This window comes from Mustela putorius, unplaced genomic scaffold, assembly GCF_011764305.1.
Source record: "Mustela putorius furo isolate JIRA1106 unplaced genomic scaffold, ASM1176430v1.1 tig00000695_pilon_pilon_pilon, whole genome shotgun sequence".
NCBI lineage: Eukaryota > Metazoa > Chordata > Mammalia > Carnivora > Mustelidae > Mustela > Mustela putorius.
The window spans coordinates 5,582,052-5,605,703 of record NW_025421447.1 but is presented as its reverse complement, the minus strand read 5'-3'; the positions used below and the strand labels follow the sequence as shown (position 1 = coordinate 5,605,703).

The 23,652-nt window shown below is 64.0% G+C and overlaps 1 protein-coding gene across 6 annotated transcripts in view; it reads left to right on the top strand.

The window, feature by feature from the left end:
- The first annotated feature begins 290 nt into the window (after positions 1-290).
- Positions 291-23,652, top strand: part of WSCD1 (WSC domain containing 1) — a 31,212-nt gene continuing 7,850 nt past the window's right edge. The window contains exons 1-5 of one of the 6 annotated variants that reach the window (XM_004760480.3): positions 291-363; positions 8,924-9,624; positions 14,219-14,333; positions 15,383-15,567; positions 16,894-17,015. In XM_004760480.3, coding sequence (XP_004760537.1) covers positions 9,198-9,624; positions 14,219-14,333; positions 15,383-15,567; positions 16,894-17,015 — 849 coding nt within the window. In that variant the 5' untranslated portion in view covers positions 291-363; positions 8,924-9,197. The other 5 variants (XM_045083174.1, XM_004760478.3, XM_004760479.3 and 2 more) reach the window with 5 other exon arrangements.

The following is a 23,652-nucleotide window of genomic DNA, read 5'->3' as shown; positions in this document are numbered from 1 at the left end:
CCCGGTACCCTCTCACCCAGCACGCCCACAACTCCAGAGGGGATCGACTCTGTTCTAAGTATGGGGCTTGGATGTGTCCCCTCAAGCCAGCCCCTTCCGCTCTGGTGCCACCAGGCTGTCCTTCACACAGCGGGTTCACACAGCGGGTCTCCGACGGGTCCCAGTCCAATCCCTTCCTTGCCCGCCCTGCACCTGTTGAAAAGCTGTTCCTCTGAGTCTCGCCAAGCAGCTCTGCCCCTAGCGGTCGTGAGACGCACGAAACTCCCTTTTAGGAAGCCAGGGTCAGAGCTGCACCACAGCCACCTGCTCCCGCAGCCTCTGCTGCTGCTCAGCCTCGGGGAGCATCTCAGCAGCCAGCCCTGGGTGAGGACAGCCCCCCCATGCACCCGCAGGGGTGCTGCTGTGGCTTGGAGGTTTCTGAGGAGCAGGGGTAGGGGAGACACTTGGAGGGGAAATCCTTGGGGTTGGATCCAGCCCTTTGCAAGGGGGGGGGGGACTTTGGATAGCCCTGTGGTTGTATACCCGAGTGTCTGTATCCGTGCCTGCTGCCACGTGTGTGTGTGTGTGTGTGTGTGTGTATGCACGCGCGTGCACGTGTGCCTCTGGGTCCCTGCCCTGTGTGACTCTCTGCAGGAGTGTGGCACTGCTTCCGTGGGCGACTGTATCTAGGTGTGGGTCAGTCCCCGAGGGTTGGTGTGGGGCAGTGTAGTAGCTGCCCTGAGCCTGCCGGTGGGGGACAAGGGTCTGGGATGTGTCCGTGCGATGGTGCCTCTGTGTGTGGCTGTGCCCATGTGTCTGTGTACGTGAGGATGTGGGTGTCCGTGTCCAGCCGCGGATGGGACAGTGAGTCAGTGTGTGTCTGACTGTCTTGGCACCGGAGTACCACCAAGTGTGTGACACTGTGTGTGCCTGTCACCGTGTCCCGTGTGGTCTGTGAGTGGGTCTGTGAGTGGGACAGAGCTGTGTGTGGGTGGGTGTAAGCGCGAGTGGGTGTCCGCGGGGCTGGGAAGCAGTGACTCGGTTTGTCTCCATCAGCCGGTGCCCCATCCCCGTGCGTCTCGGTGATGTGGCAGTGTGGACACGCGTGCGAGGGTGTGAGCGCCAATGCACCCGCCGGCTGCGTGCACCACACCAGCGGGGCCGTGCGTGTGCGCGCGAGGGTGCCGTGTGCGCGCGTGGGCAACGCACGCGTGTCCCTCTCTCTGCCCCGGAGCGCCGGCCTCACGGGCCGGCCCCGGAGCGGCCCTGGCCCCCAGCGCGCCCCCTCCCACCCGGCGGGCGGCGGCGGGCGCGGGCGCCTCTAGGACCCGGGGCGGCCGGCCGCTGTCCCCGGGCCGCGCGAGTGAGCATGTGCAGAGCCCGCCGCCCCCCGCCGCCCGCGCCGCCCGCCCGGCGCCCGCCCGCGCCGCCCGCTCCGCCCGGACGCCCGCAGCCCAGGGAGCCTGGCGGCGGCGCCCTCTTTCCCCTGGGCGCGTCGGGCCGCTCGCGGGGGCGCCGGGGTCCGGGCGCTGCGGGGTTGCGGGCTCGGCGCCCGGGAGCGGGCGCGTGGCCGCCGGAGCGGGCGCCCCAGCCGGCCGCGATCGCGGGGTGAGTGCTGTCTCCGGGGCGCCCCGCCGGGACCCCCGCCGGGACCCCCGCGCGAGGGGCGGGCGGGCTCCTTCCCAGACGGCCGCGAACAAGTTTGTGTAGACGCGGCCGGAGCGCGGCGGGGCTGCACCTGCGGGGGCTTGGAGCGGCTGGCGGGGGGGAGCCTCTGGGCCGGGGCGGCTGGCCGGCGAGGTGTGGGTGGGTGCGCGCGCGGGGGCAGCGCTGGAGGGGGCTCGGGGCGAGCGGGGGGTGGTGCACCTGCTCTTCTCGGGGCGGCTGGCCGGGGAGGTGTGGGTGCGCGCGTGGGGGCGGCGCTGGAGGGGGCCCGGGCGGGGTGGCCAGGGGCGCGCAGGGCAGCTTTGGACGCGCTATCCCCACCCTCCGGAATTCTCCGTGACCGTCCGTTTCCGCGGAGGGAGCGGTGGATCCGGCGAGGCGGGGGACGAGCGCCGGGTTTGGGGCGCGCGCTGCCTCGCTCAGGAGACGTGTGCCCGAGCAGCTCCCCGTCACTCCGCTGCTAAGAGAGGCTTCCGGTCAGCCGAGGCTCGCTCTGTCTCTCCGTGAACTTGAACGGAGGCAGAGGCGAAGGCGGAACGTATGTATTTATGTATTTTGTTGGCAAAATTACCCAGAGTGAGCTCTGCATCTCCCTAGGTGGGGACGGAGACAGGACCCGGGGCTGCTCATTGCGTTTTTCTTGTATGTCCGGAGCTTCAGGGTGGCCCTGCGGGGGTCTGCTTTCTGAGCATCCCCACCGTTGGGCAGTGGCTGCTGGTTCTCCCCAGGGACGCAGGGGTGCAGAGGGGCGCCTGCCCTTGTCGGAGTCGGGGGAGGCTGGACACCGAGGTTCGGCTCCCACAGCCCTGACCCCGCATCCGGGATCCCGCTGCTGCCCAGGCGCCCTTCCCGGCTGCTCCGAGCCGGACCGAGTGGGAACTCCACTGTACTTCTCTGACCAGCAGCGTCTCACGCCGTCACCCCCTCCTTAGTTTAGGGAGCTACGGGGCTGTCCCAGGTTGGGACAGCCTCAGCTGGGACCCACAGATGGGGCCTTTTGTTTTTCCTCCAAATTGCCTGGGCTGGCCACCGGGTTAGAGAAGGGAGGGCTGATGGGGAGAGAGAGGAGGGAAAAGCTGGCGGGCCCTTCTGCCTGCAGCAGCCCCTTCCTGCCCCTTGCAAATGCTGGAGAAGGGGCAAGGGGAGGTTGCCTCCCACAGCCTCCCCCACCACATTCCCTTGGCTCGGGTCTCAGAAGCCCCTTGAAGAAGGTGTCCAGTGGGTTGCTAGAGCCCTGGGGGTCTGTGAGGAGCAGCAGCTGGGTTGGTCCGAGAGCACATGTGTCCGTGTTCCACGCACACTTGCGATCACGGCTGCTTGGCGGGCGGCTGGGCCGGGGGGCTGCTCCTGGCAGCCCCGTCCTCTCCAGGGGGAGCCCCGTGGCCCTCATCCACGGCTCCGCTCTCCCAAGTCTGGGCAGGAGTACTTTCAGACTCCTTTGGAGGAACGCTTGGTGTGGGGTGAGGGGACCCCTCTTTGCAGCGGGGGAAGGAGCCCTGTGGGGTGTGGCCGGTGGCCTGCGGCATATCCGGCAGGAAGTGAAGGGCAGCCTGGATTACGCAGGAGGCCAGACCCCATCCTTTCCCTCCAATCTGTCTAATCAGGCAGAAGTGGATATTCTGGACACCCGTGGGTTGGCCTGAGTCCCTGGCCAGGTCAGGTAAGGCCCGGTGCTGAGGAGTGACTACGGGGCTGGCTCCCTGGGGGCTGGCTGCAAGGGCTCCCCATGCCTGGAGGCTGGAACTGAATCTTGCCAAACGGAAGCTCTTGCAAGGGCCGGGTCTCACGCAGACACACTTGGCTTCCCCTCCCGCCCGGCTCAGACTGGGGGCCAGCCCCGCCAGCTCACGGTCAGGGCCCAGGCAGTGGGGACGGCACGGTGTTTCGACTATCAGGGCCTTTATCTTCGAGAGGCCCGTGATCCTCACCCCAGCCGGCAGGGCAGGCTGGCTCGTGGGGGGCACCAGCGCATGAATCTGGCTGCGCCTACCCACTCCTCAGGCCTTAAAGTCTTGTTTTCACACTGTTTCTCCCGATCTCTCCTTGCCGTGCCTGTCCTAATCACCGCGTTGACCCGCCGCCCGCACAATTACCGGAAGTGGGACGCTTTGGAGAATGTGGTTGGGGAGGAGCCGCCTGCCAGCCTGGATGTGAGAAGGGGATGGAGAACAGGCTAATTTAGGGAGCCGTGAACAGGGCGCACCTGTGGCTGCCGAGGCCCCTTCCTTCCGCGGGGCTTCTCTTCTCTTGCCGCTGGAGCCCCTTGGCGATGTGAGTCCTTCCCAGAGGGCGACCGTCTTGGCCCGAGGGAGCCAAGAGGGTTTGGAGGGCAGGAGCACCCGAGGCACCCCCTCCTGTAGGGTGAGTCCCCATCCCAGCAACTGCGGGAGTCAGAGGGGCCTGAGGCTGAGTCTGCATGCTCCGCTCACTCACCCGGATTTATCTGAATTGCTGAGGGCCTTGGATGACCCTCCAGGGGTGGCCCCCAAGTGGGAGAAGCACACGAACCAATGAACAAGCCAGAGTTCTGGATGAGCTGGGCCGGCGGCAGCCCAGGAGGCTGCGCTGGGCCATTCCAAGGCTGCACTGGGCTCCAGATCCACGCACGGGCAAGGGACGGCGGCAGGCCTCGCGGTGGTTGCCCACTGTCTCTGCAGCCCGGGGCTCCAGCGGAGGGGGGCGTGTGACGCGGCACCTCAGAAAGCGTGGGTCTCATGTCTCGTCCGTGGCCCGGCTCCTGGCCCCGACTCTGACAGCAGCCGGGTCCCTACGACGGCCCGCGGTGACCCTGCCTCTCGGGTTTACGGGGAGCCTCCGTGTTCGCTGCCCGCTCTGCTCCTTTCGCGCACGTGGTGCTGCGTGAGAGCATCTTTTGGTGTCTGGTGCGGCGCAGGAGGCCCCGTTTGTATGAACCTCGGCGGGGTAGAAGGGACCATCCTCTCTGGACTCCACGGTAAACGGAGTTTTGACCTTCCTCTTACGCTTTATACCTTCTTAACGGCATTTCTTATTTTAGACTTTCTCACGTAAGTTTTGCGTTCAGAAGATCAACGCATCTGCCTTTTCAAAGTCAGAGGGATCCCATTCCCATTCCCCGACCTCGTCCCCCCCGAGGGCCCGGGGATTTGAATTCAGGGGGGTCCTTTCTCTCTTGGCTCTGAGCCTCCAAGGTGCAGAGGCAGGGGTCCCCAGGACGTGGACAGCCACGGGCACGGATCTCCAGCGGGTCTGCCCTGTGCTCACCCCAGAGCTGGTCAGGGGCCCTGAGTGTGTGTGGCCTCAGCGGGCTCCCAGGCTGGGAGGAGGAGTAGGCCGAGTAGCACGTGGCCCCGACCTGGGGCAGGACACCCGGGCACTGTTCATGGAACATCCTGTCCCAGCATCGGCTCTGGGGGATCAGGAAGGCTTCATGGAAGATGTGGCATGGAAGCTGAGCCTTGATGGTCACAGAGCATTTCAGAGTCATGCGAGGGGCCCCAGGGCTCCTGGCCAACAGAAGAACGTGCCTGAGGGGGCGTGGTGCGGCTCCCACGGGCCTGCGGACACAGTACCTGGGATGTGGCCTTCTGCAAGGGGCTGGGAGACGGAGCGTCAGGCTGGGGAATTTGGGCCTGGCCGCCGGGTCCTCGGGAGCCCCTGCAAACAGCAGCAGTTACTGGTTCTGTGTTAGGAAGATCACTTTCTTAGGTCCAGCCTTTTGGGGGGGGCAGGGTGTCCAATGACGGGCCCTGAGCAGGGCAGTGGCAAGGCTGCAGGGGAGGGAGAAAGCAGAGGGAGCTAATTCAGAGCCCCAAGCCCCACTGGAGGCTCCCCAGCACAGCCTCCTGGAGGTCCTGAGGCTGAGGAACCCCCTGTCCCCCCGTCGTGGAAGCTGGAGCTCAGGGCTGTGGGGACCCCACTGCCCATCTCCTGCGGGGCGAGCAGCATGCTCGGCCCCGTGCCTCTGTCTGCAAGCTTCTTGCCCCACTAGGAGTGTGCGGCTCTGAACCCCAAGGGTCCCTGTCCTCAGGCCATGGTCACAGGGCTGAGATGCTTCTGGGGGCTCCTGGAGTCTTTCTCCCCTCACCTGTCACTGCCTGTCCTTTCTGGGGGGAGGTGAGGGAGGCAGAGTCACCTGACCGAAACTCAGTGACCCGGGGTTGGGCATGGAACCCTCAGAGCTCTTTCTCCAGGCCTCAGGGGCTGTTGCTTTCCTCTCCCTGCTGCCGCCACCCCCACCTGCTCAGTCCCTGGGAGCCCCCTCCCCCTGTCTCGCCGAGCAGGCGGCATCTGCCCAACATCCCTCACCTGTAGGCTCAGCACCTGCTGCCCCCTGGGACCCGGACAGCAACCCAGTACCAGGAGAGGACCCAGGTTTCCTGAGGCCCCGCCCACGAGAGGGTCCTGCTTCCTCCTGAGACCCCAGAAGACCCTGGGTCGTGGGATCCTTCGTTCCTCCAGCCCCTGCCCTTCTCTGGGGGGCTGAGCCCCACCCCCCCCCCCCGGCTGACAAGGCCCCAGCCTCATGCAGCAGCATGTCCCCTCGTTCTTCTCTCCCTTGAGCGTGTTGTTTGATGACAAGACAGGAAGTGCCACGTGGGGGAGAGCAGCTTGGGAAAGAATGGCCCAGACTCCCAGCGGACAGGGCACCCCACAGGGCTGCATAGGGGTCGCTGGGCTGGGGGCACGGGACAGCTCGGTGGTCTGACCACAGGCCAGGACGGGGCAGGGCCATGGGCGGCTGCGGCCCAGCCTGGCTCCTCCTTCGCGCCAGGAGTGCTTCAGGGAGGGGAGCACAACAGGGAAGCGCCTAGGGGCGGCTTCGAGCAAGGACGGGGTGCCCGGCCCACCCCAGAGAGCAGGGGCTACGAGGGAGGCGAGGGGTTCCCAGAGACTGAATTCACCCGTGGCTCGGCTGCCGGGGACCCCTCCTCGGTGTTCGTGACAGCGAGCACCAAGCTTTGTAGGGAGCAGTTTTCCCTGTGGGCAGATCCCACGGCCTTGCTGTTGGTCCTATTTCACAGATGAGGAGCCTGAGGCGCCATTCTGAGCCATGCCTTGCCCCATGGGGGTTTGGGGTGCCGCAGGCACCGCCAATGGGCTCTGACCCACGCAGACAGGCCATGGTTGGATGACCCCTAGGCATTGGCAGCTTGCCCTGACCCTGGCTGGGCCGGGAGCTTCCGTGCAGCTGCCCCTCCTCTGGCCACCCCCAGGCCTCAGCAAGCATCCACCACCAGTGCCTGCCAGTAGGTGAGGTGTGCTCGGTGCCTGCCGTAAGGAGAGGTAGGGGTGACGGGGTGGGGGGTGGTGTGAGGCTGGCCGCAAGGGTGGCAGGCTGCTTTAGAGGACGCTGAAAACGACCGGCCCTGCCTCCACGCCCAGGCCCCCTCCCCAGACCAGGAGGCCCCTCTGGGAGGGGGTGACTCCAGAGGGCACTGTGGGGTCCATGATCACTGGGATCCTGAACGATGGGCCCTGACGGCGCCTGGCCCACCATACATGTTTCCCCACATTTCGGGCTGGGCCCCCCAGCTCTGGGTTAGTGTTCCCTGAGGGCTCGGGGCTCCAAGACCCCACAGGAGGGGTGGCTTTCTGATATCAGGGAAGGCTTCTTGGAGGAGGTGACTCCTGGGCTCAGAGGTGGAGGATACACAGAACTTCGCAGAGCTAAGAGAGCGGGAGAGATAGAAGAGGCGCCAGGACGGCGTGTGCCGGTGGCTCCCTGGGGCGTGGGGCATGCGTGCTTGCACACACGTGTGACGGGAAGCCAAAGGGAAGGGCTGGGCAGTGGAGAAGCCCGGGAGGGGTCTCGTGCGTCCCACTGAGGAGCTCGGAGTGTGCCCCAAAGCCATGGGGAGGTTTTGACAGGGGTTTTGAGCCGGGGAGCACGGTGATCAGATTCGTGTGTTCGGAGGATCGCCCTGGCGGCCTTGTGGAGGGTGGATTGGAGGTCCAGAGCTGGAGGCCGGGGGATCAGGCAGGATTTCTTGGGATTTTCTCTGTAGCGTTACAAATCTGACGAGGCTGGTTGGGGCGGGCCTGGCGCACGCCAGCTTAACAAGAAAGTAAGAGCTCAAGACCCGTGCAAACGGCTTCCCGGCTCACAGTTTAAATCCAGCTCCGGCTGCGGACAGAGGGCCTGCCCCCGCGATCCCAGACCCAACCCTCTCTGGGGCCTCGGGACCGGGGGTTCTGCGAGCTGAGCTGGAAAGGGCTGTGCTGGCCAGTGGGGTGGGGGGGTGGCGCTCTGGATCTCTGCCCTGGGAATGCCAGGCCATGGGGGCCCAAACATTGTCTTTCTGCTCACACCAGGCCGGCTGTGCCCTGCTCACAGAGCAGCCATTGAGGGGCTGTGGGCCTGGCGGGGGTCCCGGGCCACGTTAGTCATGCTCCTGGGAGCTTTTTTTCCCAGGACAAGACTGTCCTTGTGCCGAGGGCCACCCTCATGCAGCGGCCTGGCTCCTGGCAGCTGCAGAGCCCCTGCCAGCCCCTAGCAGCCCACTTCAGAGGCACCGCTACCCGGAGCCAAAGCCCAGCGTGAGAGCCGAGGGCAGCCTGGGAGGCCGCGCTGAGTGCCTCCTGCTTTCCCACTAGGGGCCCCAGTCTCCATCAGCAGGTGCGTGGCCCCTCACCCTCTCCCGGGCTAGAGCCACCAGGCTCTGCGAAGCAGTTCCCAGAACGCAACTTCCAGGACCAAGGCGCTCTGGGGAGGCCATTGGCAGACTTCGTGCATGCATGGAGCGCCTGCTGCATACGCATGCCCAGGGCTGGGTACACTTGTGCAGGCTGGCATCCATTGCTGGCTGGGAAAGTTATTGGTTTAGAGTTCAGGCCCTGAAACAGACCGTTTCAAACCTTGGTTCTTCTGTTTGCCAGCGGAATGACGTGGGGAAGTTCTTTGGCCCCCTTTTGCCTCATCTGTGAAATGGGGCTGTTCCACCGTCTCCCTCTCTGGGCTGCCCTGAGGGTCAAACAAGGTGCTAGGTCAGTGTTCGGCTCCGGGCCTGGCCTGAGAGGATTCTGTGTGGAGCCATCTCTGTCCCTGGATGTCCGGGGCTGCTCAGGGGGAGGGGGCGTCATTCCGATTTTACAGATGGGGAAGCTGAGGCCTGAGGGACTGCCCAGGGGCACATAGCCAACCGGTCACGGAGCTGGGACTTGAGCCCTGCTCTCTGGGGCTCCTGCAGCACAGGCGTCCCCTTTGGGAAACAGAGGCTGGAGCAGGGGCTCCTGACCCCGGCGTGGCGGCACTGTGCCCCTCCCCTAGCATCTAAGCGTGCTCTCTCTCCTCTTTCAGATCCCCAGCCAGGCATGGGCGTTGGCAGAGCCCAGCGATGGCAGAGTTGGTGACCCTGGGGCAGGAGCCACAGCCGTGGGGCCCAGTGGCCGGAGATGCGTGATGGTGCTGTTGGGGCCCCTGCTGGAGACAGACCGGGAGGACCGGGAGCCCCAAGGAGCAGAGGCCGGCCCCAGCATGCGGAGATGAGGCCTCTGGGTGCCCTGGCCTCCCTCCCGCCCGGGCGCTAGGAGCCGTGCCCAGGCCCCAGCCGGGAGCCCCGCCGCCCGGGGGCATGGCCAGGCCCTTCTTCCGACTGCAGACGCTGCTGCGGCGCACGCAGGTCCTGCTGTTCCTCCTCACAGCCGCCTACCTGATGACCGGCAGCCTGCTGTTGCTGCAGCGCGCCCGCGTGGCCCTTCCGCCAGGGCCCCGAGCGCCCGGCCCCCTGCAGGCCTTGCCCGTGGCCGCCGTGGCACTGGGCGTAGGCCTACTGGACAGCAGGGCACTGCAGGCCCCCCGCGTCAGCCCGGAGCTGCTGCTCGGCGTGGACATGCTGCGGAGGCCCCCAGCCCGACCCCGGCCCGGCCCCCGCGGGCTCCGGAGCCGGAACTCGGAACTGCGGCAGCTGAGACGCCGCTGGTTCCAACACTTCATGGGGGACCCCCAGGGGCCACCCGCTCCGGGCCCTGAGGCCCCCAGGCCCGCAGCCAGCAGCCGAGGTAGGTGCCTAGCTCTGGACTCCCTGGCGTGTTGCGGGGCTGCTCCCCGGAGCCCTGCCCAGGACCAGGGGTGGCTTTCCCCTTCTCAGACCCCACCTGCAGCCTCCAGAACACTGAGTTCTTCCCACTCACTGGCTGGGCAGGTCCCAGAGCCTGGCCTCTGGGTTCAGGTGCACATCCGCTTGCATCCTGACTTAACAGTGACCTCGGACCCCTGACCTAAGGTCCCCAGGTCCCTGGGGCATAGAGATAGGCATACCCAGCCCAGGGCTCGTGTGGGGATGGCATGGGACAGCAGGGAGGGCCCAGGGCAGCAGCCTGTCCCACGTGCAGGTCCTCAGCCTCCCCCGATCACAGGCTGGGGGCCGTGTCTGCACAGCACTGTCCGGGGTGATTTGGGGGCTCGCGTAGGTGGAGACCCCTGGCCCCAGGGGCCTGGTGTGCTTCCCGGCACCAGTCCGTGGTGGCAGTCCCTGGTGGCTGCTCTTTTATTGTTAAACCAGCTAATCATATGGCATTTGTGGTGTACCTATAAATGACACATTGATGGAAATACCCTGACTATGACGTCCTGATCCTGCGGGGAAACTCAGGAAGGTGGGGATGTTCTGTCAGTTGCCAGGGTCACTCCCCTGGCAATTCCCCAGAAACTGTGGTCTGTTTGGGGTGTGACCCCAGGAGACTAGCAGGGAGCAAGGAGGGAGCTGGGGAAGAGCAAGTGGCAGGGGAGGGACTGGGAGACATCTCGGAGTACAGCCTGGAGGTGGCAGGTCAGGAGGAGGGCAAGGCCAGGGAGCCTGGCTTCACTGCCAAGATAGTGAGATGATCCAGGGAAGAGGAGGATCCCCTGAGGCCTTCACGTTGGGGAGATGACTGACGGTCAGTGAAGCCTGGAGGACAGTATCTTTCTGTCTCCACAGAAGGAGATTTCTCCTGAGGTCACGTAGGTCAGAGCACTTGCTGTGGAGTTCCTTAGCAAGGCTCCCCCCTAAGAATGAGGGGGACAAGAGGAATGGATTCTGCAGCTCACTGCACAGGCTGCCTTCTGTAAACTTGCCCCAGCGCCCTAGGAAGCCGGGTCTCTATGCAGACTATACCAGCGTGACGCGTTTAGACTAAAGTGTGAATGACTGACAAAGTCAACACAAAACGCTTGAGCAGCAGCCAGGGAAAAGAGCACAGGTTTTGAAAACAGACCTGGGTTTCTCTTTTGGTATTTCTGGTCGCTGACTCTGTGGCCTTGGGCAGATTGGCCAAAGGTCAATTCTTTATTTCTCCCTGTGCACCCTCCTCGGGGGTCCATGCACCAGTCTACCCTTCTCCGTGCACTTGAAGAGCTCAGTCTGGGGGTGGACCATCGCCGCAAAGCAGCACCGAGGCCCAGGTGAAGGTCTTTATGACCCGGCCAGCGGGAGGGGAGGTATGGAGTGACCCAGTCTGAACCCCGGGGGCACCCCTTGTCTCCACGTCATCTCCCCCAGGCGAAGCGGTGGACAGGGTGTTGCAGCCACTGAAGAAATCAGGACCGCAGGGTCATGGGGCAACAGTTCTGGGGCAATCAGGATGCTGACCACCGTGAGCCCCTGGGGCGCCCTCCCCGCCTCCAGGCTGGCCACGCTCGTCACAGGGCCCAGCGGCCCATGCGGGCCAGCTGCTGGGCCTGTAGACAAAGAGGGTAGCTCTTTGTGGCCGGGCAGCCCGCCACGCTCCTGGAAGGGGCTCCTGCGCGGCGCGGAAGCGGCAGGAGGCCATCAATCACCGAGCATTTCATTATACCTTGGACAACGTCCATAATGGAATAAAATGTCAGTAAGTTTACTAGGGGAGAAATAGTAACTTCCCCTCGCCAGTTTGTTTTTTATTGATAGTGATTTCCAAAGACATTCCAATATCTCCAAAGTCGTCGTTAGCAGCTGCACGGCGCGTCCGTGTTGACGCGCAAATGAACAGATGCGGAGTCACAGACAATAATGCGTCGCCTCCGTTTTCGCCGAAAGCAATAAATCCGCCTCAGAATGTGTCCCAGTGTGTCCCCCGGACGTCCTCTCTCCGCCGCACACCCTCGCCTCTGTCAGAGCTGGAAGAGCCGGCCGGTGATTTTCCAGCACGAAGGGCTCGCAGCTCTGCCGGACGTTGCAGGCATGTGGGTCCCGGGCCTTCTGCGCGCCCCGTGGTGCGGCCGGCGGAGAGCCCGGCCCTGCGGCTCCAAGTGCTTCCTCCTCTCCTGCTCATGGCTCAGGTCTCCTGCTGCCATTTTCCAGCCAGCGTCCGGCTGCCGAGCACAATGAGGGCACCAGGGGCACCCCAGTGGGCGTCCAGCTCGGGTCCCACCCTCTGACTCAGGTCTCAGGGACGAAGGACTGGAGAGTCTGCGTCCTGATCGTTGTTGGGGTCAACGCAGCCGCCGCTCGGCAGCACCATAGGCTGGGCCTTGTGCCAGACACCGCTGCATGTTACCTCCCTCTCTCAACCCTCCCTGAGCCAGGTGGGGAGGCCCAGCTCTGGCAGGGAGGGGGTGGCACGGGCCCAGAGTCACGCCCCCTCCCGCCTGACTTGCATTCCACGCATGCCATGGGCCCCTCGACACATTTTTGGCTCATTTCCCATGAAAACGACCCGTGAGCTTGTGTTTTGCAGCTTAATTGAAAGTTGTAATAGAATTTCTTCTTTGCTGTGCGACACACCGGAAATTTCTCAAAGGTTAGTTTTCCTCCACCAAGTACCGGGTCGAGGGTAACCCTCTATCCTGCTGCGGGGGGAGGGGTCTCAGGGGTCCTCACCTGTCTGTGACCCTGGGGGTGCTGGTGTCCTGAGCGAGAGCCCATGCCTGTGGCTACGTGGCTACGTGGCTAGCTGCCGGGTGTCTGGGCCAAGGGGACACGGAGGTTCATGGCTCCGCGGGCAGACAGTGAGGATGGTGACCTTTGCTTCCCGCCGTCCCTGGGTTCTGCCTTGGCCACCTTGGCTCTGTGGTGGAATCCCGTCTCCGGGCACCTGCTCACCTCCTGCTGCTTATTCCGGGCCCAGGAGCTGCGTGCGGGGGGCCGGCAGGCCTGCCCCTCCTGTGTCCGAGCTCCTGCTCACCTGCCCCACCCTTGGGGAGCCTCAGCCTGGTTCTGGGGGCCCCAACCTACTGTGGTACAGGGTGTTGACCGTGTGCGGGGTGCGGTGGGACCCCGTGGACACAGGGCACACATGTGTAAGAGCATTCTAACAGCAGCAGTTACTGAGAAGGGCTTGGGCATTGGCAAGCGTTTCAGATACAGAATGTCCGAATCTGGAGAAAGGAGAGGCCGTGGCAGGTGGGTGGTCTGTGGCGGGCTGGTGGCCCGTGGCGGGCTGGTGGTCTGTGGCGGGCTGGCATGGCTGGGGACGCCCGACGAGGATAGGCAGGAAGCAGACGGTGGACATGATCGGGGAACAGGCACAGGTCCATGCCAGGGGCAAGAGGAAGGGGCTTGGGTGGGATGGGGCAGGTGGTGGACCTTAAATCCACTGGACAGTTAGGGAAACTGAGGCACAGAACGTTGTCATGATGTAGCCAAGGTCAGAGGCAGAGTTAGGTGTGGTGTTCACAGACGGGACGATTGCTCCCAGCTTTGTCCCTGGGAATGAAGGTGGGGGACATGCTTCTCCAAACCCCCCAGCGGGCAGCCCTGGGCTCCTGCTCTGGGCCGGGATCCTGGCAGGAACACAGAGAGTGTCGTCTGCCCTCAGGGCACCAGGACTGGGGGGTCAGGGTGCCACTCCGCCGGCTGTGGGGACACCCTGGGCTTGTCACCCCCCAGAGGCAGTGTGTGCTGCCTTACTGAGAAGGCAGTGTCTGCACGAGGGGCGCCCCATCCACATCTTGGCCCAGCCGCTGGCGTGGGACCGGGAGAGTTCTGGGCCATGTGGCGGTGTGTGCACGCGGCCCGGTGTGCTGTGCTCGCTGTGCTCGTGCTCTCCGGCTTCCCTGCACGTGTCTGGGAGTCCCCTCTGTGTCGGTGACGGGGAGGGCGCTTACCTGTCACACAGGGCCAACACGTGACCGCTTGGCGGGTTCCGACCCCCAGCGTCCCCTTCTGCACGGGCGAGGGCTCAGCAGTCCCCGGCACTGTGGAGTCCCACGTGGACGGCTCCCTTACCACCCGACTCGCTGCGTCCGTGCCTCCAGTGACGGCAGCTCCCCTCCCCTGACCTGGGACCACAGACTTTTCATGAGATCCTGTTCCCGGTTGCAAGATGCTCCTTATTGTAGTGAAGGTCGGACTTTCCATAACTGTCCACAACCGATTTCCTCTCTCTGGATCGTAGGTGACAGGGCCTGCCCTGTCTGCACCTCCGTGGGGGCGGGGGATGGGCATGGATGGAGACGAGGGTCCCGGGAGGCAAGGTGGGGCTGGAGGAGCAGGGGGCTGCTGTTCAGGCCTCTGCCGGCTCCTGGCAGGTGTGTGAGGGGACAGTGGGCCATCCGCCGCAGGCGTCCAGGAGCGCCGGGGGCAGGTGCGGCCTCACCGGGTGCCCTGGGCCTTCTGAGGGTCTCCCCAAGGGCGGGCGTGCGACAGGACCGTCCTGTCCCGGACCTGAGCCTCCGCTGTGTTCCCATCCTCAGGCACGTACGTCGGCTGCTTCAGCGACGGCGGCCGGGACAGAACCCTGAAGGGCGCCGTGTTTTTCGACTTGAGGAAGATGACCGTCTCCCACTGCCAGGACGCGTGCGCGGAGCGGTGAGTGAGAGCCCCGGGCTGCGGAGTCTGCCTCTGGATGAGGGGGCATGTGGCTGCGGGGGGCGTCCTGCTCTGATTGGAGCCGCATGGATCAGCAACCCCTCCGGGCACAAGAGGACGTGATGCGGGCTCACGACGGTGCCCGGGGAGCTGGCCGCCATGCTAGCGGGTAGTTTTCCTCACCTGGGCCTCCATTTACTTGTGTGTTCAGACTCTAGTAGAAGGCTTGGCTTCAATGCCACCTCTTCCGGGAAGCCCTCCGGCTTGGTCATGATCCATTACAGAGAAACTGAGTCTGGAACAGATAGGATGGGTCCCGGCTCAGCCTTGCAGCGTAGACCAAGTGGAAAGTGACAGCAGCTCAGTCCCCTTCTACCTCCCCAGCAGTTCGGGGAACAGCCTTGCAGGTAGACAGCGACCGTTGCGCCCCATGGCCAGCCGGTGGCCACCAACGGGGATGAGGAGCACAGGAGTTTTCAGTCCTCGGACCCGGGGGCATGAACGTGCTGGCCTGTCTCCAGAGCTGGCGTCCGTGTGGCCCGCCCTGGGGCCTGTCCGCCATCTTTCCTCCCCCGTGCTGGGGCCATGCCTGCTACGCGCAGGTGGGGAGCGGCCCTGGGCGGAGGCCTGGAGGCTGGTGTTCCAGACTCGTGCTGGCCCAGCAGGGACCAATGCGAGCCCGGTGCTGAAATCATCCACGGTGGGAGTGCTGCGTCCCAGGAGCTGACAGGTGTCCCAAGTTCGGGCTCCCGTCCACTGGCCCTGAGAGCCCCTTCACAGCCCGCCACGGCCTCGGGCCCACTGTTCCCGCGGTGGGACCTCGGGTCAGAGCTCTCAGTCGGGCACGAGTGGGGCTGATCAAACTAGTTTATCACGAAGCACGGCCTGCTCCCTGCCAGCCGGGGGACCTCTAAGTCTGTCTGAAGACCGGTCCCTCCGGACAGCTGTGGGCTGACCGCCGCGGCCCTGGCCTCCCAACCTGACCCCGACCTTGGTCATCGCTTCCATGGGGCCGGGGCAGCGACTCAGCTGGGCTACTCTCCCTGCAGGTCCTACGCGTACGCGGGCCTGGAGGCCGGGGCCGAGTGCTACTGCGGGAACCGGCTCCCGGTGACCAGTGTTGGGCCCGAGGCGTGTAACCACGAGTGCAAAGGGGAGAAAGGCTCCGTGTGCGGGGGCGTGGGCTGGCTGTCCGTCTACCGCGTGGAGGAGCTGCCGCCCGGCTCCAGGAAGCGTGAGTGTGCCCGCCTCTCCCTGTGCTCTGTCTCCCACCTGCAGCCCTGCGTCCTCAACACGGGCAAGAGCCGGCGGTCTCCCTTCCCTGCCGGCCTCACTGGAGGGGCTCACGTGGTGGGCACGGGGGCAGCCGAGGGCTGCGTGGGCTCATGGCCTGCGGGACAGACACACTCATCTGGGCGTCCCGCACGTGCTGTGTGGCCTCAGAGGCCCTGGGCTGTCCCCGGGCATGAGGGGGCCCCGTGGCCTGGACGGCAGCCCCTCCCGGTGATGGTGGCACAGACGGAGGCAGCCGGTGCCACTGGGACCACCAGCCCATGACAAGTCACACCACTCCTCACGTATCCATCCTTTCCGGGCACTCGCTGGGCCCACTGGCGCTGGGACCGCAGAGCACTGGCCCACCTGACAGGCTCCCAGACTCCAGGCCTGGTCCTGTTCTATGGTCGTGCTGGGCCCACTGGCGCTGGGACCGCAGAGCACTGGCCCACCTGACAGGCTCCCAGACTCCAGGCCTGGTCCTGTTCTATGGTCGTGCATGGAGACGCCACCCGGGGTGCTGGCTGGTGACAGGGTCTCCACGCTATTGAGGCGGGCGGGCAAAGTGGGCACTACAGCGAGGCTGCCGCCAAAGCAGCCCTGATGAGTATGGCCAGAGTGCAAGCTGTCAGAGCTGGAATATTCCAGAAGGCCCAGCAGCCAGGACCCCACTCGGGGCTGTACTACTCCAGCTGGGCTGGAGGACGGTTTGTAGGCTCGGGGAGCCTTCTTGAGGCTGGTGGGAGTTCGGGTCTGACCCCGCAGCACAGCGAGGGGCCGTGGCGGCATTTCACGTTTCTGGATCTACTTTTCTCCTCACGCCTGGGACATAGAATTTTCCAGAATATCAGCTTCTTGGGTGGCCTCGTGCAGATCTGTGGAAGGAAGGAGGGATGGGGCGAGCACGGACACCATCCCCCAGAGCTGGCGAGAGAAGGAAGGAGGAATGGAGGGGGGACAGACACCATCCTGTAGAGCTGGTTGGAGAAGAAGGAGGGACAGAGAGGGGGCAGAAACCATCCCGCGGAGCTGGCAGGAGAAGTGGCCTGAGGTCAGCAGCTGCAGCCACGTGGTCCCCTGTCGGTGACCGTGGTGGCGAGGTTCGGGGGCCCGGGGTCTCAGGAGCTTGGCCCGCCACACACCGTCCAGGGCTGCTCTCTGGTTCGAAACCCGCCTCATCGACTCTATTTGCCACTTTCCAGACCCTGAAGCCAACGTTTCCCCCTGACAGGCACCAACAGCCAGGGGCACCGTGTCTCACCAGAGACCTGTTCTCTCCCCACAGGGAGGACCGTCACATACCGTGGGTGCTTCCGACTGCCGGAGAACGGCACCCACACCTTCCCGGACTCCCTGGCACAGGCCAACATGACGGTGGACGCGTGCTCGGGGTTTTGTTCCCAGAAGGTAAGGGCACCTGTGATGCGTGCGCCTATGCCGTGCGCTGCACGGGCCAGGAGCCAGGGCTGGACGCAGGTTTGGGATGGCTGTGTGGTCTGTGCTTGCGTGGGCACCCCAGGCTGGCCAGGTGCTGTCCAATGGGCCGCGAGGCTGAAAGGATCGTGCCTTCCCCGATGGCAGGTGTCAGACTGACTGGCTTTGTTAGTGGGATGTGCTGGCTCGGGCTTGGGGAGAGTGGATGGCTCATCGGTTGTACCCATGGACAAGGCTGGGCACTGAACCCGACATCAGGGCCAGGGTCACACGCATGCCTTTGGCTCAGCCGGGGCGCAGAGACGATTCTGCAGAGAGCGGGGGGCGGCGCTGAGGCCTCCGTCCCGTCCTCGTGCAGGAGCTCTAGGTGGGATACGGTGGTCAAGGCCAGGTGGGGCTGGTAAGCGACGAAACCCCCAGAGTGTTGAGGTCTGGGGTGCGGTCCAGTGGCCCCACGTGTGGGCCCCGGGGCATGGCAGTAGGCTGAGGTCAGGGCTGCTCCCCTGTGCTGGGGACTGTGACCGGAGGCCACGTAACAGGATGGGGCTAGGATGGGAGCGTCCTGATGATGGACATATGTCCTCGTCGATCTGGCAGCGGCCACACTGCTCACCACATAGTAAGTCACTCTGCCCTCCTGATGGCCATGCCTGGTGGGTGCTGAGACACGCTGTGATTGTAGGTGAGGAAACGGAGGTGGAGAAGGTCACACATGCTGCCCAAGGTCACCCATCCCCTACATGGCGGAGCTGGGATTTGGACCCAGGCAGGGCCTCTGGTTCTGACCTGGCTGGTGTCTCGGAGCTGCAGGAAGTGGGCTTCTGGGGATGCGGGGAGCCTGCCCTCCCTGGTGTCTCTTGAGTCGCGCCCATCAGGGCTGAGACAGAGCCTTTCCGGCACTTTCCAACCTAAGCCGCAGCCTTTGGAGTGGGTCTCTGTGGCTCTAGCATTTCGGGGTGTCTGGGGTGTCCTTGGGGCATACAGCGAGGGCCCGTGTTCCCATGCTCCCCACGTGGGAGGGGAGGGCCATGTGCACCTTCTACGTGCTGCCCTCCCAGGGCTTCCGCGCACCTGCCAGAGGTCCACAGCCCCGGGAGCGCCTGCTGCCATCGCCAGTCCAAGGAGCTCGGCTGCTCCAGACCTGGCCGCTCCATCTGCAAACGTGGAGGTGCCCCACATGCCGGGTGACCCACTTTAGTCTCCCGGTGCTCCAAGGGGGACACGCTGCCCCCCACATGCTGCCCAAGCCGCGGGGGTCGTGGCTGTGGGGGTAGGGGCCCGTGCCATCGGGACGATGCCACAGTTCCTGCTGAGCAGTGTCGGGGGAGGGGATGGGCAGCTCCTGTTCCTTGTTCGAACGGTCTCTGTCGGGCTCAGGGACCGCTCCGTCCTGGCACGGGCAGCACTTTCCCCATTTTGGGCTCAGTCGCGCCGACGTCCTGTTGCTTACGCGACCCCTCCCCTGCTGGGGAGCACTTCCGTGGTTTTCTGTGTCCCGCTTTGGCAAGCGAGGCCGCGGCGACTTCACGGACCCCCACGCGGAGTCAAGGCTGGGGTCGGGCTGGGCTTCTTGAGGGCCGGTCTGGGACGAGCACCGTCAGGGGCGTTTGTGGCCCCAGAAGGGACGTCTCCACCGTGCTTTGTGGGTTGGTCGTGATGGTTCAGGAACGCCGCGATGTGGCCAGACAGAAGGACAGGTGGGGCACTGTCTGTGCCAAGACCGTCTGACCAAGGGCACGGGGCTCGGCACCGCGTGTCTGAGTCACGTGTGTCTGAGCACAGAGAACCCATCTGGTCTGATACTCTGTGGCTGTAGGGACAGACCTGCCCTGTGTCCACGCCAGACGTGGGGCCGGTGAGGGACTCCAGCACCGTGGGCAGACGGGCTGCTGGCCCCTGACACTTCCACAGGGATCCTGCGTGCAGCCGGAGGTCCCCTCTCCCTGCACCTGCTCCTGGTCTGTCGGAGGGCGAGAACGAAGGGAGACAGTGTGAGCTCTTCCTATAGACGGCTGATGGCTCGAGCGGGTTTTCTCGGGCTTTCCCGTGGCGCTGATCCGGCTCGTTCCCTGCACCACGGCTGTTCTGCCGGACCCACCTGGATCCCAGCAGGTGCAGGCTATCCCGGGGTGGGGGAGGGGCGCTGCCTCTGCAGCTGGCCAGTGGTGGGGGCAGTGAGCCTCTGGGTTTTGTGAATTAAGCCCCTGGACGTCGGTAGGTTTTTCCCGTTGCTAAAATGCTCACCGGTCCTGTCGGCCGATGACGACCCGGCACAGCCTTGGGGTTTTCTCATGATTTTGGCCGTAAACCTGTCAATGTTACACCATGTGTGTCTTCATTGAAAATTTATTGTCCTGGGGGTGGGTGTCTCTAAAGGTAACACAAAACTATTTTAGAAAGTTTGGAAAACGTGAAATTAAATGAGAACTCACCAGTGATGTTGCCGCAACAGAGGACACCACCAATGGCATCTCACATCTTCGGGTCCTCCGTTCGACGGGCATGTTGATGGGATTCGCATCTTTAACGTTAAGTCTTTTGGGGCACGTGGGTGGCTCAGCCGGTCGAGTGTCTGACTCTTAGCTCAGCTCATGGTCTCGGGGTCGTGAGATTGAGTCCTGCCTCAGGCTCCATGTTGGGCACGGAGGCTGCTTAAAGAAAAACAAAGAATCTCTCCTTCCGTTTCCCTTTGTTCCCCGTGTCCCTCGTGGGGTGAGCCCCCGTCCTGCCCATTCTGGGCTCTTTCTTCGCGGTTACGAGCCGCGCTGCCACGAACATTCCCGAAGGTCAGCCTTTTAGTGGCATTAGGTCAGCCTTTTAGTGGCCTGTAATGCTCTTCTCACGTCATCACATGTGGAGTCACTGGTGTGAGGGACTCTGTCTCTTGCGTCACTCGTGAGACTTCAGGTGCGTTTCCAGAAGTGATTCACATGGCCTCATTCCAAAGACAGTGGAAGGTGGCTTCAGAGTCCGTGACCTGGGTCCGTGTCTCTGTGCAGACACGTCCTTGCCTTGTGGTCCCGGCCAGACTCGTGGCCCTGAGCCATGGCATTCTCACTGATTCTCACGATGCTGTTCAGAGCCGTGGGTTTCCATGGCAGGGGACAGCGTGAGCTGGTCCCGGCTCCAGGGCTGCCTCCCCGACCCACAGCTCCTACTTTGCAGCCCGACAGCAGGGGCGTTGTGTCAGCAGAAAACATGCGCTCGGTGATGGGCTCTGCAGACGGGCTGTGGTTGACCGTGACGCTTGCCCTCCACACCCATCCCAGCAGCCACCGCCCCCAGGCACCTTCTGTCCTTCTGGGTGTGCATGTCCAGAGCGGTCTCGGGGTGAAGGGAGCCAGGAGATCGGTGAAGGCAAGCTCTGTGCTGGTTTGCAGATATCACCAAAAACCCCCCATTTTCATGAGTGTGTCCATGGAGTTGAGTGTGGTCTTGGGCAGAGCCCCAGGCTGCTTCTGCCCCCGATCAGTCTCACGGTCTGAAGTCTTGGGCTGCTCGGCACCTCCCTCCTCACCTCAGTTTGCCCTCCTGAAGCCCGAGTTCTGATCTCTGGCGTTTTGGTGATTCTCTATAATTCTGGGGACCGACCGCAAGGAAGGCGCTCAGGGAGGACAGAGACGGACGGGCCTGCTGGGACGTCCACTCCCTGACCTGTGACCACGACTGTGCCTTTGCCGGGGGACTCCCGGGACGGGAGGGCCCAGCCGTTGCTGCCATGACCCAGCACTGGACTGAATCACTGTGCCTGCGGCAGCCACCAAGCCCAGGCTCTGGATGCAGTTCCGGGTGGAGACCTGTCTCCGCACCCCGTCCCCCTGTGCCCCTCCGATAGAAACGGTCTCACATCTGTGTCCCCCTCCTGCCTCCCCTTCTCCAACCGTTGAGAAGACGGTGGGGGTGGGGTCAGCAGGGAAGCTGGCAGAGAAACTTTCATCAATATTTAATTTTTATGGAAATCATGTCCTAGAAATCCCCGAGGGGTTGGAAATTGTCCTGTGTTTTCAGAATCCAGTTCTGTTCTGTTGTAAATAAAACTGCATTACTGTCCGCGCTCCCCCGTGCTCCGCACGCGCCCAGAACCTGATGGTTTCATCCACTCGAGGCAGAGGAGGGGCTCGGGTCGCTGGTGGGGTGCGACCCCCGCAGGGGTGGCCACTGGTAGAGGGACCCGGCCCTGCTGGCGCCCGTGAGGACCCAGTAGACGGAGCCCAGACGTGTGGGGCGAATGGAGGCCCCATGATGCGTCTGCACATGGACCATAGCTGCGGGTTCCTCCACGGGGATCCAGCGTGGGCACACGGATTTCTGAGGGAAGGGAAAGTCTGCACCGAGGGATCCTGTTTCCAGGATGTTCTAGGGTAGCTGGACGACCGCGGAGCGCAAGTCGGAGCCGTGGCTGACTGCGGGAGGAAACAGGACCTAGGGATTCCCACGGGCTGAACCAGAGGTCTCAGCAAAGGCATAGGGGTCTCGTGGGGGTGCGAAGGGTGTGGTGGTGTGACCCAGGGTGGCTAGTAAAGGTCTCTCAGGAAAAGAGGTTTGAATAAGGGGGAGGTCTGGGGGCAGGACCTTCCACACAGAGAGAAGAGCAGGTGCAAATGTCCTGAGCTCTGCATGTGCCAGTGGTGCATGGCCAAGGACCGTAAGGACCCCAGCGTAGAAGGTCACCACAACTGCCCGAACAAAGTGCCACAGAACAAAGTGCCACTTCTCGGGGCTCTGGAAACCAGAAGCCCAAGGTGGGGTGTCATTGGGCTTGTTTCTTCTCAGGCCTCGTGGGCTCACAGACGGGCATCCTGTGCCTGTGTGTTCATATGGTCATCTGCGTGTCTGTGTCCGAATCTCTTTTTATGGCCACACTAGTCGGATTGGCTTGCACCTGCCATGGCCCTATTTTAATTGGATTCCTTCCTTAGAGACCCTGTCTCCGAATACAGCCGCATCCTGAGGTGGGGGAAGGACGTGGGCTTGGGACAGAGGCCGCATAGTGCAGAGAGATAGCTGGGTGCTCCGCCGGTGCTGCTTCATGGCCCGGTCCTGGTCCCAGCCCTACATGCCAATGCAGGCCTCGCTGCGGTGCCCGAGGGTGTGGCTGCTGGGGGGCTGGGCTGCTGTGGCCATGGACGGGTTTGACAGGTGCAGTGGGGGTGGGGCTTCCGACCTTCTGGGCATGGGGACCTTGGAGAGGAGCCTACGGGCAGAGCATCAAACCCTCAGGTCCCCCAAGCATGGGGGGGCAGTGGAGTCCTGAGAGATGAGAAGGAGCTCGCAGACAGGGAAACTGAGGCTCGGACGGTCAGGGTCAGTGTTGGGATCTGACGGGCTACATGCCTGCTGCTTCCTCCCTGGTCCCTATGCCCAGGAAGCCCAGACACCCTGAGCTACTGCCTCCCCTGTCCTCCATCCTCCAAAAATCCCTGTCTCGAGCCTTGTCCAGAAAAAGCCTGGGGACTGGGGCTCTGGTCCCAGGGGAGAAGATAAGCTGGGGAGGAGGCCAGAGGGAAGCCAGGTCCTCCCCCTCTTCCAAGCCAGCAGCCAAAGGACTTGTCTATTTTATAGAGACTAGCATTCTGGATGGGGCCCCCGGGCTGTTTAAGGGCTTTTCCTGCCTTGGGGGGGCGTTTGGTGCTGTAGCAACGATGGGCATGGGTAGTGGGGTGCATGGGGGTGCGCAGGGGTGCATGGTGGGGCGCACAGGGGTGCATGGTGGGGCGCATGGAGGTGCATGGTGGGGGTACGTGGGGGGCACGCAGGGGCGCGTGGTGGGGGTATGTAGTGTCAGAACAGCGCAGGGTCTAGGCTTCTGTCCCCACGTGGCAGCTCAGCTCGCAGAGGGACAGGGCCAGGACCCTGGGAGCCCCTGGCAGGGGTGCAGCAGCCCGCGGGCCTCCAGGAGGAGGAGGGAGGCGGGGAGAGGCTCTGGTAGGGGTGCAGGGCACTGGGGGCCACACGCCTGAGCACAGGAGCCCCCCCACAGGCTGCATCGCCCCTCACCCACCGAGGCTGGGACGGGCGACTTTCTGAGCGCGGAGATCCTCACTTTGCCAAGCCACGCTCAGAAAACGCTATTGATTTTTCTTTTCTTTATTTATTTACGAGATTTTTGCTGTGAGTAAAAAATCAAAAGGTCTGTGCGGTGCTGCCTCTGGCTCCCTCCTCCCTCCCTGCCGCCTCCCCCCTGCATTTCCATTTGCAAGAGGCAGGGGCAGGCACGGAGCACGGGGCTGGGTACCTGGGGGCGCCCGCGTGCCGTGCCCCATGCTGGGCCGCCCTCGTCAGGGACGTGCGAGTCCCTGATGGCCCGTGTTCGGTGGTGAAGCACAGAGAGGCTCGGCAGGCACCGTGCCCGAGGTCGCCCAGCACCCAGCGGCCCAGCACCCAGCGGTCTCCTCTGTGGGGGCAGAGGGAGGAGGGAACGAACCCCACAGAGGAGGTCCGGGGCTGGCCTCACCGCAAGGCACTGCCCCGCCCCTAATCCTGGCAGAGCAGCAGGGACTTCGGAATCCCCGGCCTGCACCCCCTGCCCCCGCAGCTGGGTTGGGCCGGTCTCCCCAGGGAACCCCAGGGGAACGCCGAGGTCCCTTCGGGACTCCCGACCAGTGGGCCC